This window comes from Salmo salar, chromosome 19 (genome assembly GCF_965601325.2).
Source record: "Salmo salar chromosome 19, fSalSal1, whole genome shotgun sequence".
In the NCBI taxonomy this organism is placed as follows: domain Eukaryota; kingdom Metazoa; phylum Chordata; class Actinopteri; order Salmoniformes; family Salmonidae; genus Salmo; species Salmo salar.
Window position 1 is genome coordinate 19,444,189 of NC_138309.1, and position 19,879 is coordinate 19,464,067.

Consider the following 19,879-nt stretch of genomic DNA (forward strand, 5'->3'; position numbering starts at 1 on the left):
CAGATCTCCCTCCAGAAGACTCAAAACACTTTGTAAAGGCTGGTGACATCTAGTGGAAGCAATAGGAAGTGCCAAAATATTCCTCAGCCCCTGTGTTTTTCAATGGGATAGGTTTAAAGGTAATACAACACATCAGGTATCCACTTCCTGTCAGAAAATGTCTCAGGGTTTTGCCTGCCAAATGAGTTCTGTTATACTCACAGACACCATTCAAACAGTTTTAGAAAATTTAGGGTGTTTTCTATCCATATGTAATAAGTATATGCATATTCTAGTTACTGGGTAGGAGTGGTAACCAGATTAAATCGGGTATGTTTTTTTATCCAGCCGTGTCAATACTGCCCCCTAGCCCTAACAGGTTTTAATACATCCATAAACAGCTCTAGCATTAATATCACCATTTTTTAATCTCGCCATCGCTGGTTTTATAATGAGAAACACACCAAAACCAGGTTCCTTTTGTAATGGAAGGATTTGTATGGAAAGCCAAGTTGAAGCCAGCATTAATGTTGACGTCCTCATAATAGCCGCAAATGGTTTTACCGTAAGCGTGGCGCAAGACCCTTCAACTGAAGAGGCGGGAAACAAACCACAAACAAACAAATCTCACAAAATGGATAAAAATGAAATCGCGGATAGTTATAAGGTCGCAAGATATAACTTTTTATAATTTGGCTACATAATTACAAGGAGGAAATATTTGATTTTCCAGATACAGACCTATTCCAATACACAACATGAAGGTCTGAGCTCCAAGTTCAAGTAGGCTACGTCAAGCCCCTTGTACTGTTTTACAATTTCAGGTGTAACATGGAAACCAAAATATATTTAATGTTATTTCAATATTAGATCTTATTGTGAGAAGCCCAGTAGGCTATGTAATTTCTCAATTATATCCAGAGTAATTAATAAGAATAGCGTTGGGTGTTGAGTAAACAGTCTATATACACAGTTGCGCACCGTAGACTGTGCACAAAAATATCTGAAAACATGAACTAATTCATTACCTTGATGCTTTCTCTTAAATCTAACGATCCTGCTGTAAATCAAGCGGACAGCAGATGTTCAACATCAATTCGCTAGGGATCTTAGAACCGTGTATCCAGAACAACTATCTTCACCGTCATAACGAATGAGACTCCCCACACCAAAATATTCTGGACATTCCTCGCAAACACCTTTCCTTTCATCACATGCTCCATCACAACAGCTGTTTGTCACTTGACTGTCATTCCGAAAATGTCTTCCTGGATCAGATGGTGTGTGTGTGTGTGAAAATATCACAGTGTAATTAAACAGCTTGACACCAAATTCGCATTCCAACAAATATAATTCCTAATTGAAGAACCATGTTAATGACAGTATCAAGGTAAGGGGGGACTTTTTCAGTTAGAGGCATTACGTTTTGTAAGCGCATTAGGGCTGACCCCATGAAGTCGATTGGCTTTTGGTCGACAATATTTGTTTAGGGTCGAGCAGCTGCCCCAAAAAATGATAAATTGTATGGCACCTGTCTTGATTGACGCCTGTCTCAGTGGACTAATCCATTGCGAAGGCTGTGGGGATAGCTAAACCAGTAGTACAATTACCATTCATTCCCATCATTTCTGTTAATACATTGAATTTATTATTATTATTATTATTATTATTGGTATTTTACAGTTCTCATTGTAGGAATGTACATGTTGTTTGTAGAGTGCACATCCTAGGCTACACTTGTGAGAAACACATTTTGCGTTATTCCATTTACGAGTTGTCAATTTATTAATTTTGTTTGGAGCGCTCCGGTCAATGTTGAGTAAGGACACTCACCTGATTATACATAGTAGGCCTAGACTACCTGGCCTGCGAGCAAATATAGGCTTATAAATGTGCCCATTTGTCGGTCTGATTTGTATTTGTGATTGTCTTAACTCACCACCACTATTAATGAGCTGTGGAGTTCCTTGCAGATAGGCCATGCATAGCCAATGTGATCTATTTTTATCAGGATCTTTTGTATCTGCAGGCTGAAATGTTGCTATTTGTTGGTTTTACGTAGGCTCTTTTTATATAGATAGCAAGGTAAAGAAGTTACTTTTAGGTTTGTATAATTTTCATTAAGATATCATTTTTATTAATCACATGACAAGGATTTTGAGATACGATTTTATAAAAGAAATGAAACTTCCACGAAAATGTGCATATGAAAATCATAACTGTCACGCAGATTGTTAGAAGTTTGGGCTCCCGAGTGGCGCAGTGGGCTAAGGCACTGCATCTTAGTGCTAGAGGCGTCACTACAGACCCTGGTTCGATTCCAGGCTGTGCTGTGGGAGTCCCATAGGGCGGCGCACAATTGGCTCAGCGTTGTCCGGGTTAAGCCATCATTGTAAATCAGAATTTGTTCTAAACTAACTTTCCTGGTTAAGTATAAGAAATTGTAAGATAAATTGGCACTCCTAATGGTAAAGGTTACCGGTAACTTTGGGAACATTAGGTGGTATTAGGTGGTTCAGGAATTTTTTAATATATATATTTTTTTCTCTCTCTCTCTCCTGGTTAGGCTATCATGATCACTGGCTCCCTCTTGAGTCATTTGTGTCTGAATTATTTAATCACAGTGTGCTTAAAGCATCAGACAAGCTCAGTAGCCAACATATAGTTGATTTTATTAAAACACATAGGTTGTCTATATAATGAAAATACTTGGTTTAACATTTCGATTGGTTGAAGAACAGACGACGACTCGGTCTACCAAGATTATATTTGATCTGGAACAGCACTAAATCACATATTTTGGGTGATTTGTGTGCCCCTGGAAACTGTTATCACCCTGTAACATAAGGAGGCATGAGATGTTACGTAGTTGTACTGCATTTCTGAGATCTCTATACAAAAAACTGTCTGACGGCTAGATCCAGGGTTCATGTTCAATGTCTAATATAACTTAATGCTTAATATATGATACAACAACAATTTACACTGCCATAACGGCAAGGATGGAGAAGTAAAAAAATTTGCCACACGATTTCGGACAAATCCGTCAAGACACCGACCACGCGAAAGGGTTAAATGGGTTTTAAATCAACTCGTGAATTTGATTGAATATTGCTATGTTCCCACCTTAATGTAATTACATAAATGATTTATCAACAACTGTAACAAGGTGTCTAGCATAGGAAATCCTCACTAGTACATTAGTTTATAGATAAACCCATGTATATAGCGACCCAGAGTAGGAGTGGTTATCTTCAATCAGGTTCACACTGAATGTCGTTGGACAGGAGGATCTTAATGTCTTGTGGACAGTTTGCACATGACATAGGATGGTCGTGTCTATGAAGACTGGGATGCGACAACCAGCAAGGAACCTTGTTCCGGTGCAAATTGAACGTGGTTGTTATGTTTGTAGGTTACAAAGTTGTTTGTCACTTGTCAAAAAGGAGGATTTGCAATAGGGATGGGCATTAGACATATTTTGACTTGGAATGGGGTAAAAATATTGTTATGACACAAGGCCTGCACTGGACAAAAATGTGCTTGTTTATCTCTAGGCCTATGCCAACAATGCACAACACTGCCTCATTTATCATAACCATTACAGATAACAAATCCTAATTGCTTAATTGCCCGATAGATATATCTATCTCTGTACAGTGCATTCAGTAACTATTCAGACCCCTTGACTTTTCCCACATTTTGTTACGTTACAGCCTTAATTCTAAAATTGATTAAAAAAAATCCCCCCCACCCTCATCGATCTACACGCACACCCATAATGAGGAAGCAAAACAAATTTTTTGTTGAAATGTTTACATTTTATAAAAAAATGACATCTCATTTACATAAGTATTCAGACTCTTTACTCTGTACTTTATTGAAGCAACTTTAGCAGCGATTACAACCTCGAGTCTTCTTGGTTATGACGCTACAAGCTTGGCACACCTGTATTTGGGGAGTTTCTCCTGTTCTTCTCTGCAGATCCTCTCAAGCTCTGTCAGTTTGGATGGGGAGCGTCGCTGCACAGCTATTTTCACGTCTCTCCAGAGATGTTCGATCGGCTCTGGCAGGCCAACTCGAGGACATTCAGAGACTTGTCCCGAAGCCACTCCTGCATTGTCTTGGCTGTGTGGTTAGGGTCGTTATCCTGTTAGAAGGTGAACCTTTGCCCCAGTCTGAAGTCCAGGATGCTCTGAAGCAGGTTTTCATCAAGGATCTCTCTGTACTTTGCTCAGCTCATCTTTCCCTCGATCCTGACTAGTCTCCCAGTCCCTGCCACTGATCCCACAGCATGATGCTGCCACCGCCATGCTTCACCATTGGGATGGTGCCAAGTTTCCTCCAGATGTGACTTTTGACATTCAGGTCGAAGAGTTGAATCTTGGTTTCATCAGAGCAGAGAATCTAATTTCTCATTTTCTGAAAGTCCTTTAGGTGCCTTTTGGCAAAATCCAAGTGGGCTGTGATGTGCCTTTTCCTGAGGAGTGGCTTCTGTCTGGCCACTCTACTGTAAAGGCCTGATTGGTGGAGTGCTGCAGAGATGGTTGTCCTTCTGGAATGTTTTCCCATCTCCACAGAGGAACTCTGGAGCTCTGTCAGAGTGACAATCGGGTTCTTGGTCACCTCCCTGACCAAGGCCCTTCACCCCCGATTGCTCAGTTAGGCCGGCTGTCCAGTTCTAGGTAGAGTCTTGGTGGTTCCTAACTTCTTCCATTTAAGAATGGAGGCCAGCTCTGGTGACATTCCTGCAGTCAATTACACGCTCCCTCAAAACCTGAGACACATTTAAGTGGCCTTTTGTCTCTAGCACAACGTGCAACTGTGTAATGATCATGCTGTTTAATCAGCTTCTTGACATGCCACACCTGTCAGGTGGATGGATTATCTTGGCAAAAGAGAAATGCTCACTAACAGGGATGCAAACAGGGATCTTTTATTTCAGCTCATGATACATGGGACCAACACTTTACATGTTGCCTTGATCATTTTGTTCAGTGTAGCTTGTGTACCCCATCAGTAAGATGTTTTTATGGGCGTGTATTTCAGTGTGCCTAACGTGTGTCTGTGTGGGTTGAGCAGTCGGAACGCAATTGAATGAATGAGAAACGGAGGGGAAAGGGAATTTAGGAAGAACTGTGTGATGCTTGCTTTCTTTTTAGTTGTGCCCCGCAAATGCACATGTACAAATGGAACTCTAGAGTCATAGCTAATTAACGTCGTGTTCATGACAAAATGTAACTTGCGCATTCGGGCAGCCACAAAGGACATTCCACCAAATAGTTTGTTTCAGTATAAAAATAGTAAGTGATCTCTGGTTAAAGATGGAGCTTGATGTCCGTTCCAGTACTCTATTACTCAAGCCCATCACTACTTTGCAAGATCTGAGTTTATTAGATTTATATACTGGTACTATGCACAACATTAATCACACGTCTGGAAATGTGTCCGCTTTGTTGACAGATTTGTATCTATTCCCTGGGCAGGTGGTTTTCAGAATCACAAAATGTTACTTTCTCTTGGTGTTGTACATAGAAGCATAGACCTCAACAATGACATAAACGTCAACATTTTCAAAGCTTGAGAAGCCATCCTAGCTGTTAGTTGAGTAAGCCAGCATCCATCCCTACATGTCATCTCCCAACCAGCCCTGGTATTAGAGTCCAACCTTAAGGCCCAGATAGCGCCTCACATCCTAGACATTTCATATTGCAAGCTCTTGCATCAGACCTAATTGCTCTCGCTCGCTCTCTCTCTCTCTCTCTCTCGCTGCAGTATCTTTTTTCTCACCTATCAAATCTTGATGGCATAAAATGTATCATTGCATATTCTCCTCTCATACATAAAATGTCTCCTCTTCTCTATTCCCCATTTACCTAAAATGTCTGCCTTCTCCTTATTTGCCTACAGTTTCCTCTTTCCTTTGCAAAATCTCCCTTTCTCTCCCCTTCTTACCCAAATGTACCTTGCTTTGCTGACTTGCAATGCGTTGAATGATGGCTTGCCATAGCTCTCTGTTGCTCATAACAGCTGGTAGGTCCTCCGTTGTGAGACCAATGTCTTGGTGGTAGTAGTTGTCTATGATGGTGGCCTCCTGTAGTATTCCTGTCTCAGGAGAGCCTTCTTAACCTAAATGTCCCCATCTGCCTCCCTCCACCTTCTCTCATAACTGTCGTCTTCTCTCCTCCTCAGCCTTATGATGATAAAGATGACTGGTCAGAGCACATCAGTTCCTCTGGGAAGAAGTACTACTACAACTGCAGAACAGAGGTCTCGCAGTGGGAGAAACCCAAAGAGTGGCTGGAGAGGTAGGCATTATGCCATCTTCATTCACTTAATTCCCCTTTCACATGACGGATCCTAGCGTAGCTGAGCTGTACTTCGCTGGCTGGCCTGGTTCCCTTTTCATTTTTATAATGCTGGTCTTTTCAGTCAGTGATGACGGGGGGGCAGCGGTGTACCTTAGAGCTATTTGTGGCTATTTATAACTTGTCAGAAATGTCCAACTAGCCCATGTCAGTTAGTTTTTTAGCTAGGTTCTTTAGCCCATAGATTTTGTTGTAATGTTTAAAGTATTACATGAATAAACAAAATGTATAGAATTGTAAGAAAATTAGCTTTTAAACTGCAACGTTTTCTTGCCGTCAACAAGAGGGCTGTAAACAGTTTGTGTCATGAACAGTGCTTGTGCCCATAGAAATAGACGTGGCACACTCGCAGGATGTTCCCCAACCCTGGAAGGGGGCCCTGAGTGGAAAGCGTTTGGGAACCCCTGCCCTATATCACATGTCAAAAATGAAGATTTTCCCATGTGTTTTAACTTATGGCCCAGGTCAAAAGTAGTGCAATATATAGGGAATAGGGTGTCATTGGAGACGCAGACTTGAGTTCTAACTGTTTGTTTCCAGAGAGCAGAGGCAGAAGGAGTCCTGCACTAAGTCGGCGCCTGTCAACAGTTTCCCCAAAGACAGGGACTACAGACGGGAGGCCATGCAGCAGGCTACAGCAGTCACTGGCTTTACTGCTGCTAGTAAGTCGTACAACTACATACTGACTTTACTGCTGCTAGTAAGTCGTACAACTACATACTGGCTTTACTGCTGCTAGTAAGTCGTACAACTACATACTGGCTTTACTGCTGCTAGTAAGTCGTACAACTACATACTGGCTTTACTGCTGCTAGTAAGTCGTACAACTACATACTGGCTTTACTGCTGCTAGTAAGTCGTACAACTACATACTGGCTTTACTGCTGCTAGTAAGTCGTACAACTACATACTGGCTTTACTGCTGCTAGTAAGTCGTACAACTACATACTGGCTTTACTGCTGCTAGTAAGTCTGTTTTTTGCTGCTTTTTTTAAGTATTTTTTTTTACCATGTCTCCCATTGAGGTCAGAATACCTTCTACACGGAAGACCTGGCCAAATTGCTAGAAACATGCGATTTTACTTTTTTGTGCAATGATGGTTGCTGAATGTTCTTATCAGTCATGGATGATCCTTGTTAAATTTCTGGCTGACGTATGCTAAATTTACCAAAAGAATGAGACTTATTATGGCCGTGCCTTCTATACGTATGATTCAATTAATGCTGCATCTGTGAATCAATGTCATGTTTTGAACGTGTGCCTCTGGAAGGAGGCCGTGTTGAGTTCTAAAATGTCTGAAGAAATCTGTGGGCTGCTTGTCTTCAAAAACCACTGTCTTATTCTCAGGCCTTTCATTATCTCAGTGAAACAGTAGCCTCTTAGGGGGTATACTGCAGGAGCGGTGGCAGTGGTTCATGTTGGTGTGCGTGCCGTGCTGTACAGCCAGTCAGTGGAGACTGGGGGAGGGTGGGGGGGGACATGGGCCGTCATAGAGACCTGATTGATGTCTTCTGGCAAACACAGAGAGACTGACTGCACTGTCACCGTCCGGGAGAGAGAGCAACGGAGGGGGAAAGAGAGCGAGACTTACTGCACCGTCCAGAGCAGAGTAGAGCTCTCCCCTCCTGTCAAACAGCCAGAACGCGGCGCTGGTGCACATTGCTCTGTCTACCCTACCAGACCTGGCATCTGGGCTGAAACGGTATTTGCAAGATTTATTTGGACTCAGGTTTGTCATGCGTGTTCACTATGCCAAGGTCACTGGTTTGTGGTTGCTTCATACGTGGTACAGCTTAAACAAAAGGAAGAACAGGATCAAGTTTGTTATTTCGGAGGAGCTACTCTTTGGAAGCTAAAATCTTGAGGGCCAGCATGGAAGGGAAAAAAGCTCTCAGGGAGAGATTCAGCTTTCTAAGTTAGCACCTTACAGTCCACATGCCTACTACTCTCAAATAAGCCAACAGCCAGGTTCTAATCAGACTTCACAAGCCTGTTGATTTGAGATGGTTTGAATCATTTGGCATATTTATCCAACAGAGAACTTCTGTGTGTCTGTCACTGACTCAACACACCCACTTGCTGACTTATTAGAAAATGAGATTCTGCCAATTTTAACAGGCAGTTTCCACTGGAGCGAATACCGTTTATAACAAATGCATCTGCTGCCCAGTAGGGATGTGATATAAGTGTCGCATCATTTTTTTCCATGGCAACAATGAAAACATGAAGCAGACAAAACTCTTTGGTCCTTTAAAAGCCTGCTGTATATAAAATGTGCTATAGCTATGAAAATACATTAATGTGACTGTTTGTTTCCGACATTAGAGCTGTTTTCCTAAAGAAGTCAAAGCCTCTTTGTGTATACTTTCCCTGCCATGATACTAACGAGTATCGCAATACTGGTATAGTCCCGCCTCTATTGTTTAATAGGCTAAGCTTACCTACCGGCTTCTTGAGTTCCATTGAACATTTCCTACACAGATTATCTTGAAGAATCGGAAAGTACTGAGCGATTTTAATGCTAGTGTTTTTACATGAAATGCATTATGTTGGTTGAATGCTGTAACAACACAGAATAAACAATTAAAGTCCCGTGATGGTAGTAACTGCCCATTACCGCTCATCACTTAAGTCATTTATTCACTTTAATCAACTCTTTCAGTCTATATTATATTTGTTTTATTTGATGACTGTTTAATTCCAAGTAATCATCTCTATAGAGCTGCTGTCTGACAAAATCCCTATTTTGTAGTTCTTCAAAGTAAATAAGGCATACATTTATGACTGCTGAATACCAACTATCAATCACTTAGATCATGTATTTTTCAGGTAGAGAGATGTCGCAAAGCAACAGCTGCTCTCTCTCACCTCACGATGTGCATTCTTCTCCCTTCTATAGCAGGCGTAAAATAAACACAGACCGGACAAGTAGATGCGCAATGGATTATGGTCATTCTAGTTAATTACCACAGTAATGCGCTAAACTATGTAGAATATTGGCCTGTTGGAACTACAACTCCCTACTACATTGCACAGTTCAGGCTGGATCTGATTTATCTCTAGAGAAACTGCGATGTGCACATTGAGCTCACAGAAGGAAAAAAAGTTAACTAAATGAAATTCTAATAATTGAACCGATGCCTGTCAATTAGTTGTTTAAAAAAAGAAAAATAATTGCTCAGCACTAAATCAGTTGTGAGTGCTTTTAGCATGTGAGATCTAACAAGGCTGCCGCTCTCCTCCCTCCCTCACAGAGTCAGCCCAGGTGGAGAAGCAGCCAGCCTCGGTGTCTTCACAGTCGTCCTCCTCAGGCTCGGTCCTGAACCCCACGTCGGGTACCCCCTGTACCTCCTCAGCCCTCACCACGGTGCCGGTGTCCCCGGTCCTGCAGTCCCACGCCCATACCCCCCTGCTCCAGGACCCCTCCCTGCTCAGACAGCTCCTCCCAGCACTTCAGACCGCCTTGCAGCTCAACAACGCCAGCGTCGACATGGCCAAGATCAACGAGGGTGAGAGAGGGAGGGACGCACGTGCACAAAGTCTTTTATCTTTGAGGGCTACTATGGTGAATGTTTTCGCGGACAGCAAGGGAAGCTAGGTTATAGAGGGAGTAGGCGAGAGAGAATATGGCTGAATATTTAGGAGCAGCAAGTGATACTGAAAGGTTTTGTTTTTGCTCATGATGGAGACAGTAGTCCTTCAACCTTGTGCCCATGTTTCTCTTGCTGCCCTTTATCTGAGGACTGAAACTCACAGATAATAGGCAGATCTGTAGACCTGACTGGCAGGTTACTATGGCTCTATAAAAATATGTCATGCAAAGGGAATCACGGTATCCAGACATTAAAATGGAATTCAACAATATTTAGTTAATTTGCCCAAGTTTATCAGAAGACATGAATAGAATGCATCAGTGATTCGTATTTCCTGCAACTTTCTGAAGAAGCAACAAGAATTTCCCGTGTGTCCGGTGTGCGCGCATCTACCATTTTCTGTTGCTGTTAGCGTTGATTCTAATAAAGTCTTTTGGTAGATAGAAAGGCTTCCCCCAAAATGTTAACTACCAGGTAGCCTATGCTTACAGCCCCCCCCCCTCAATTTCTCACCATCAGACTGATTTTCTACTTCAGTAGCACTTCTCCACTCGGATGAGAATTCACGAATGGGCATTCTATTAAAAGACAGCGCTCTGACTGATGTGCAGCTACTTTTCTCAGTGCAGCCTAATTTTCTCCAGTAAAATACAAGATTAACTTCAAGTAAAACTTTAGGAAATGTAGCTGGCTACATTCTATGATAAACATTAGAAATACACTATATGAATACACTATACAAAAGTATGTGGACACCTGCTCGTCGAATATCTCATTCCAAAGTCATGGGCATTAATATGGAGTTGTTCCCCCCTTTACTGCTATAACAGCCTCCACTCTTCTGGAAAGGCTTTCCACTAGATGCTGGAACATTGCTGCTTCCATTCAGCATCAAGCATTAGTGAGGTCGGGCGATTAGGACTGGCTCGCAGTTGGCTTTCCAATTCATCCCAAAGGTGTTCGATGGGGTTGAGGTCAGGGCTCTGTGCAGGCCAGTCAAGTTATTCCACGCCGATCTCAACAAACTATTTCTGTATGGACCTCGCTTTGTGCAAGGGGGCATTGTCATGCTGAAACAGGAAAGGGCCTTCCCCAAACATTTCCACTGCTCCAGAGTCCAATGGCTGTGAGCTTTACACCACTCCAGCCAACGCTTGGCATTGATCATGGTAATCTTAGGCTTGTGTGCGGCTGCTCGGCCATGAAAACCCATTTCATGAAGCTCCTGTTGAACAGTTATTGTGCTGACATTGCTTCCAGAGGTAGTTTGGAAGTCAGTAGTGAGTGTTGCAACGGAGGACAGCTGATTATTATTAGCTTCAGCACTCCGTTCTGTGAGGTTGTGTGGCCTACCACTACGCTGCTGAGCAGTTGTTGCTCCTAGACGTTTCCACTTCACAATAACAGCACTTACAGTTGACCAGGGCAGCTCTCGCAGGGCAGAAATTTGAGTAAACTAATTTGAGCATCCTATGACGGTGCCATGTTGAAAGCCACTGAGCTCTTCAGAAAGGCCATTCTACTGCCAATGTTTGTCTATGGAGATTGCATGGCTGTGTGCTTGGTTTTATACACCTGTCAGCAATGGGTGCGGCTGAAAAAGGCGAATCCACTAATTTGAGAGGGTGTCCACATACTTTTCTTTATATAGTGTATGATGGCGATGCATCGTTTTTGAAAGAAAGACCTTGCTTTTCCATTTGTAAGCTAATTTACTTTGGCTGCTAGCCAAATAGCGTTGCACTTCCGTCATCTGATGAAAATGAAGCCATTTTCTGCCTAATGTATTTTTTTATGAAGGAAAACTAGTTGCACGCCCCTGATCACTCTATTGAAGCAAATAAAGCCCAGCTGATTTTCGATATGAAATGCTGATGAAATGGTTTATAACGCAGATTATTTTGATGGTCTGCGTTTTGAAAATGCAAATTTCTGAACTCTGACGCGACCCATGGCTTACCTGGCAGAATGATATCATGATTATTTGCATCGGTCCAGTAGGTATTTGTTTTGCAAACTCCATCGCATGTGTGCTACAAAAACACTGCCTCTCTCCTACCCTTGTCCTTCTACCTCTTTTATCCCCCCCTTTTCTCTCTTTCTGTTTGTCCCCTCTTTCTCTCTCTGTTTCTCTCCGCTCTCTTTCTGCCTATTCTGTCTTTTTCATCTCGTTTGGTGTTCTGGTATTGCTTAGGGCTGGCAATGGCCAGGGACCTCACGATACTTTGGTGCCAATACGATATGTATTGTGAATCTCACAATACTGTGATTTTTATTGCTATTCGATGTTCCAAACATATTTCTCACCATATCGGCTGCAGAAACAAGAGGAGAGCCACGAGAAAACATTTTTATCAGTCATGGAAATGCAAGTGCTGAAAACAATTTGGCTCCCTATTTAAAAATATGAAGAACAAGCGATGAAGGAAAAATAGTTTTGGGGCAGGTACAGCCAAGTAGCTCAAGAATTATACAATATATCGTCAAACTATATCTCTATGTAACTAGCCATTTTTACAAAAATGTCCTATCATTAGTATTGCTACTACCAGGTCTCTCGGTTGGAGGCTGGCCCTGGCTCTGCCTGGCTTGTGAGGGGAAGGCCTACTTGAGTGCTCCAAATGTGCTCATCGGGGCCAATGTCACACAGCCGTAGCCCAATCCTGCTTCAGTATGCATCGATGAGTGGCCATGCAGAAAATAACATGTCTGTCTGGGGCGAGCGGGTCATTCTGTCTGACTGCTTTACGATCCCTGAGTCAAAAGCAGAATGCAGTATCTTAGCGGAGCAGACTATACTATACTGGCTCATCTTTCCACATTTCTGGGTTTTAACATTGGGAATTAGCCAGGTTACCAGGCACTGTTATGTCAATTGACTGATATTTTACCTCAGCCTAGCCCGGAAGGTCCTGGAAGGTCCCATACTAAGCATTTTAACATCTAACACGAGAACTGAATGAATATTCACTCAAATGTATTAGCATGACCTGGGATACAATATTAGTAGCGGGTTATGTAAATGCTTGTATTTCCAGTTTCTGCATTTTGGGGTTTTGCTATTGGGAAGTAGCCTGGTTAGATCTATCTACCTACCGCTGTCTAGGTCTGTTGCATATCTGTCTCATTCTGAATCGAACAGGACCTGAATAAATATACATCAGACTGTATTGGAATATGTAGTAACACTACTCAACCAACAAATGTAATGCTGCTGTAGTACCTTCGTGTAGCCACTTTTTCTCTCTCTCTAGACATCTTTGTGCCTACTACTGGCCACGACCAAGAATGGAAGCTTTTCTTCCTGCCTGTACTTAAGTAGGCCAAAAGGACAGAACGGACCAACACAAATGTCGTCTGTGTTCCTTGAATCACCTGCTGGGTGTCGTCGAATGGTGGCGATTCAGAATGTGGAATTGTCAAACTTGGGTCCTGGTCAAAACTGGTGCCCTACGAAGGATGTAGGGTGCCAATTGGGACGCGCTGAGAGACTGTCTCCAGAAGTGGGTCAGACGGTCTCTTTTCCTGCTGATGCTCTGCTCTCGTCCAGATTCCCTGCTTTCCCTTACTCAGCTCTGTCTGCACACCTAAACCTACAGAGAAGTGACTGCTAATGGGTCTTCCAGGAATCAGTTCAATCCAACATGATGTAGGCTTCCCATTAGTAAGCATCTATCAGTTGACCTGGAATCCAGACAACACTGCTCTGTGATAGAGGTTGACATGGGAACAGGACTCTTTAGGGTCCAGGATTCTGGCATGAATGGGAGTGAAATTCGGGACAGTATCGACAGTCTACATGAACAGGGCAGTATGGGAGTAGTTATAAACTGAGTTTTTTGGGGGTGGAAATATGTTGTGTGGAGCATTTCATTAAAACAACTGTGTAGGCTAGGCCTAATATAGTTTACTTAGTAAAAAAGAAATTGTCATTTTCCCCCCTCCCCCGACTCACACCTTTAGTTGTAGCCAGTCACCAGGCTACCTCAGATGCCAACCTACATCAGACAGCTAAATGATGAAGCCGTCCATAGCGGAATTACAATGTGTTTCAGCCAAGGACCCATCACTAACATTAAGGACAAGGAAAGAGCAACGTTTTAGCTACATTTTTTTATGGAGTTGTCTTTGACAAGGAAGGAACTGAGTACAGGGCTTGTAAAAAAAAAAATAAAAACTTTTTTTTTTTAAATGCTGAAGTTGAATCAAATAGCCTACCAACCGGAGAGTGGGACAAGCGGCCTGAAGCAGCATAGCTTCTCTACTCCTTACCACTTCACCATCAAGCCCAGTTTCTTTGTGTATTTAACTAAACCCGTGCCATCTGAGGTGAAGAGTGAAATAAATATAGATCGACTTACCCAGTAGCCTACTGCCAATCAGTTTTAAAAAACGTGTGTTGTACATGTTCATATGTGCTCAGCTGTAGGCTACAGATTTCTGGGTGCTTTGGTCTCGGGCCTCGTCCTCCAGCCTTAATCTGTCTACATTTAAGTCATTTAGAATACGCTGTTATCCAGAGCGACTTAGGACCAACAGTCAGTGCATTCTACTAAAGTAGGTAAGACAACCGCATCAGTCACATGTTGCATTGCTGAAATGATTTTACATACTTCCTAAACAAACACAATAAGCTACATATTTCTGCTCGCAAAAATGAGTGGGACTGATTTTTATCGGGAAGGGACAGCAAAGTTCCAGGGTTATAGAACTGTTGTGAGATCATTACAGGGGAAAAAATGACAAGACGGGACAGGAATGAATTTTCACTCCCGTGTCAAACTCTACTCAGTGCTACTGTTTCACCGTTCTGATGCAGTTTGCACCTACTTCAAAAGAGACACTTGGAGCAGCCTGAGAACGGCTGTTCAATGCAGGTCCTGGAGGGCCGAGACACTTCTGGTTTTCATCATCCTCTCCTAATAAGGGACTAATTCAGACCTGGGACACCAGGTGGGTGCAGTTAACTACCAGGTGGAAACAAAAACCAGAAGTGTTTCGACCCCCAGGACCGGAATTGAAAAGCCCTGAGCTAGAGAGGAGCTACTGTCACCAAATGCATTTGCGCCGTTGTTTACATTTTGTTGGTGGGCCAGCTCACTCTTTGGTGATGTCCACTGCACATTTTACGGAGTGTGGCTTTAACGTGGGTCTGATCAGTATTGATCTAAAGCAGGGATTATTTTAGGGATTAGAGGTGTGACGGCTCACCAAAACCACGGTTTGGTACATACTGCGGTTTTGTCAGTTTGTTTTCGGTACAACAGGAAAGTTATTTGCCATTCACGATGTTCAGCAATGTTCCTTGCATTGTCTGTTGTGACCGGATTGTTATGTTGGGCCTCTGCAGTTTTCACTCTGGTGCTGCGTTTGTAACCATGTGGGAGGTGGGAATTTACCAGTTGGATTTATTCATGTGACTTAAACTCATTGAGAAAGGCAGATTTGGATAATTGTCAAGGAGCTGTGTCAACCATGCTACAAGTACAGCTATCATGTTGTAAACAAATTATAGTTCAAAAGCCACATCAATAGATTGCTTTTTTTTATACATGTTTTGTTGCATGACACCATGTGGGAGAGGTGGTTGCCCAGGATGATAGTTTACCACAATTCATTTATCAGTTTCAAGGCCGTTCAAGTGGATTTTTCCTAGTTGTATTTGGTAAATATCCACTTCCCACTTAGTTACGAACGCACCATGACACTGCCTTTTTCAGTGCCAGATGCGCATCTAGCCCGGTACATCTCCCATCTCCCAGGGTAATGTGATCGGCTGTCACTGTTAAGCGCAACACAAGGTGCTATGGAAAATTCATTGAAAGCTTTGGCTGTGGTTTGCTTATATTGAGCGGGTACTACCTGTTTGCTGAACTGGGTGTAAGATTGAAGTTCGTAATGTGACTCGGACACGTTCACCAGGTCCTGAAACCACTACTGAAGCCCCCTCTTCTCAACCACAGAGTATGGACATATCCACGGCTATAAACCAAAGACTGTTAAAAAACACAGCCTACATACCGCTCCTGTTATTTCTTTGTCCCGGTCAGAATCCACTGCCAAGGGCTGCTTGAATGGGGAGACGACTGTTTCTTTGTGTTTCTGTCTTGCGGCGGGGAGAGTGTGTAAATGTGTCAACATATTTGAGCTGTTGGCAGCTGCGTAGGCTATTCTCGTTGAGCGTGGCGACATACTGTTAACGTTTTATCCACAACTCTCTGTCCATCGCTTTTGGAAGCTAACATTTTCCCAAACTGGAGATTTTAAACAATGATGGGGAATCGTCCTGTTTTATTGAACTCCCCATCGAACATAACTTTTTCCCCGGTTGCGCCTCACAAAAGGATGGTTTGAAATGCGTCAATTAAGATTATAATCATAACGTGCACATCGGCTCTAGTTTTAACGGATAGCCTGAAATGTTTTCTCAGCTCAGATTTACTCGAGGCATACCACGCAGCGAAGGCATAGCCTATAGGGCTAGTGTTTTTATTTCATTTTTTTATGTATTCATTCTGGTTCACAGTGCGACCCCCAACCAGGTTCCCTGCACCGACCTGTTCGGTACGAATACATGTACCGTTACACCCCTAATTAGGGATCATCTGTTATGCTTTTAGGTAGTCTTTATCTTTCCTCACTATTTCCTCTCTCCCTAGTCCTCAAAGCTGCTGTCACTCAAGCGTCGTTACAGTCGTTGCTTCATAAGATCCTCACGGCCGGCCCGTCGGCCTTCAACATCACCACTCTGCTCTCCCAAGCAGCCCAGCTCTCCCAAGCAGCCCAGCTCTCTAGCCAAGGTAGGACTTCTTCATCCACACTGTTTTGTTTTGCAGCCACGGTTGTGTCTAAACCAGAATTGGAATGGTGATCAAATGTGTAACCATATCCATGCCCTCTCCCTCAAACTGCATCCATACGTGTTTTTAGCATCTCATGTCAGTGGTTGATTTTGCGTCGGTCTTCTTTTAGCGCTGTTACACTCTGCAAAGAAGACACTGTTTTCATCTACAATTCTGTTAGTCCCTAACATTGCTTTGAGTTGCTTTTGAGTTGCTTACAAAATGCAGCTTTGTCCTGGAAATGGTTTTTACTAAATCACTTTCCAACCTCTCTGTTAACACCAACAGCCCAGCAGTCGAACCAGTCCCCCATGTCCTTGACATCAGACGCCTCCTCTCCCCGCTCCTACGTGTCTCCCAGGATCAGCACGCCTCAGACCAACGCTGGTCACCACAAAGCCCTGCACAGCACGCCGCCTGTCGCCTCACAAACCAAGGTACTGTCTACTCTATCCCCCCCAGCCTAAGGTAGGGCCTCTTTACCCCACTGTCCCCCTGAGTGGAGGGAATGGTAGTGGTTTTGTTGACTTCATAATCCAGCTGGTCTGGGGCGAGGAGTATTTACTCTTGGTGTTTCACAGAATCATGACCAGCTGTTCTAAGACCTACCCAGGTTGTTCACATTTATTAGTGCTGTAGGGGGTGTGTTTATCTTTCAGATTTGTGTTTTTGTCAGTGTAATAAGCGTGTCGTTGTCTAAACTGCCTTTGTAGAGGAACGTGTGTTGTGACAGCACTTGAAGCAGCTCTTGTTTTCTGTGAGTCTGTGTCTGGCGGAGTGTGTCTGCATCTTAGTCTTTAATAATGAATGTTTATCTCACTAGAGCTATTCTTATCTGGCCTCGGCTGTCTGGCTGTTGCTGTCTGGGTGTCGCTGGCTGACTGGCTGGCGGTGTCGCTGGCTGACTGGCTGGCTGGCTGGCGGTGTCGCTGGCTGGCGGTGTCGCTGGCTGGCTGGCTGGCTGGCGGTGTCGCTGGCTGACTGACTGGCTGGCTGGCTGGCTGGCGGTGTCGCTGGCTGACTGACTTGCTGGCTGGCTGGCTGGCGGTGTCGCTGGTTGGCGGTGTCGCTGGCTGGCTGGCGGTGTCGCTGGCTGGCTGGCTGGCGGTGTCGCTGGTTGGCGGTGTCGCTGGTTGGCGGTGTCGCTGGCTGGCGGTGTCGCTGGCTGGCGGTGTCGCTGGCTGGCTGGCGGTGTCGCTGGCTGGCTGGCGGTGTCGCTGGCTGACTGGCTGGCTGGCGGTGTCGCTGGCTGACTGGCTGGCTGGCGGTGTCGCTGGCTGACTGGCTGGCTGGCGGTGTCGCTGGCTGACTGGCTGGCTGGCGGTGTCGCTGGCTGACTGGCTGGCTGGCGGTGTCGCTGGCTGACTGGCTGGCTGGCGGTGTCGCTGGCTGACTGGCTGGCTGGCGGTGTCGCTGGCTGGCTGGCTGGCTGGCGGTGTCGCTGGCTGGCTGGCGGTGTCGCTGGCTGGCTGGCTGGCTGGCGGTGTCGCTGGCTGGCTGGCGGTGTCGCTGGCTGGCTGGCTGGCTGGCGGTGTCGCTGGCTGGCTGGCTGGCTGGCGGTGTCGCTGGCTGGCTGGCTGGCTGGCGGTGTCGCTGGCTGGCTGGCTGGCTGGCGGTGTCGCTGGCTGGCTGGCTGGCTGGCGGTGTCGCTGGCTGGCTGGCTGGCGGTGTCGCTGGCTGGCTGGCTGGCGGTGTCGCTGGCTGGCTGGCTGGCGGTGTCGCTGGCTGGCTGGCTGGCGGTGTCGCTGGCTGGCTGGCTGGCGGTGTCGCTGGCTGGCTGGCTGGCGGTGTCGCTGGCTGGCTGGCTGGCGGTGTCGCTGGCTGGCTGGCTGGCGGTGTCGCTGGCTGACTGGCTGGCTGGCGGTGTCGCTGGCTGACTGGCTGGCTGGCGGTGTCGCTGGCTGACTGGCGGTGTCGCTGGCTGACTGGCGGTGTCGCTGGCTGGCTGGCGGTGTCGCTGGCTGGCTGGCGGTGTCGCTGGCTGGCTGGCTGGCGGTGTCGCTGGCTGGCTGGCTGGCTGGCTGGCGGTGTCGCTGGCTGGCTGGCTGGCGGTGTCGCTGGCTGGCTGGCTGGCGGTGTCGCTGGCTGGCTGGCGGTGTCGCTGGCTGGCTGACGGTGTCGCTGGCTGACTGGCTGGCTGGCGATGTCGCTGGCTGACTGGCTGGCTGGCGGTGTCGCTGGCTGGCTGGCGGTGTCGCTGGCTGACTGGCTGGCTGGCGGTGTCGCTGGCTGACTGGCTGGCTGGCGGTGTCGCTGGCTGACTGGCTGGCTGGCGGTGTCGCTGGCTGACTGGCTGGCTGGCGGTGTCGCTGGCTGTCTGGCTGGCTGGCGGTGTCGCTGGCTGTCTGGCTGGCTGGAGGTGTCGCTGGCTGGCTGGCTGGCTGGCGGTGTCGCTGGCTGACTGGCTGGCTGGCGGTGTCGCTGGCTGACTGGCGCGCTGTCGCTGGCTGACTGGCTGGCTGGCGGTGTCGCTGGCTGGCTGTCGGTGTCGCTGGCTGACTGGCTGGCTGTCGGTGTCGCTGGCTGACTGGCTGGCTGGCGGTGTCGCTGGCTGGCTGGCGGTGTCGCTGGCTGACTGGCTGGCTGGCGGTGTCGCTGGCTGACTGGCTGGCTGGCGGTGTCGCTGGCTGGCTGGCGGTGTCGCTGGCTGGCTGGCTGGCTGGCGGTGTCGCTGGCTGGCTGGCTGGCTGGCTGGCTGGCTGGCTGGCTGGCTGGCGGTGTCGCTGGCGGTCTGCGGGTCGGGGTCGGTCTGCGGGTCGGTCTGCCGGTCGGGGTCGGTCTGCGGGTCGGTCTGCCGGTCGGTCGGTCTGCGGGTCTGCGGTGGGTCTGTGGATCTGTCGGTCTGCGGGTCTGTGTCGGTTGGTCTGCGGTGGGTCTGCGGGTCTGTGTGGGTGGGTGGCTCGGTCTGTCTGTGTGGGTGGGTGGCTCGGTCTGTCTGTGTGGGTGGGTGGGTCGGTCAGTCTGTGGGTTGGTGTCTGTCTGTGTCTGTCTGTCTGTCGGTGTTTCTGTCTGTGTTGGTCTATGTCTTTGTGGTCCAGGTGAACTTCCATGGTTCTGGTGTTTCCTCTCTAACTCTCCTCCTCTCTGTGTGGTCCA

The 19,879-nt window shown here is 46.2% G+C and overlaps 1 protein-coding gene across 1 annotated transcript in view; it reads left to right on the forward strand.

Annotated features, from left to right (window-relative positions):
- Positions 1 to 19,879, forward strand: part of LOC106578550 (WW domain-containing adapter protein with coiled-coil-like) — a 41,501-nt gene that overhangs the window by 13,610 nt on the left and 8,012 nt on the right. The window contains exons 5-9 of the mRNA XM_014157505.3: positions 6,172 to 6,287; positions 6,888 to 7,009; positions 9,603 to 9,857; positions 16,601 to 16,741; positions 17,072 to 17,220. Of these exons, the coding sequence (XP_014012980.1) occupies positions 6,172 to 6,287; positions 6,888 to 7,009; positions 9,603 to 9,857; positions 16,601 to 16,741; positions 17,072 to 17,220 (783 nt within the window). The remainder of the gene's footprint in view (positions 1 to 6,171; positions 6,288 to 6,887; positions 7,010 to 9,602; positions 9,858 to 16,600; positions 16,742 to 17,071; positions 17,221 to 19,879) is intronic.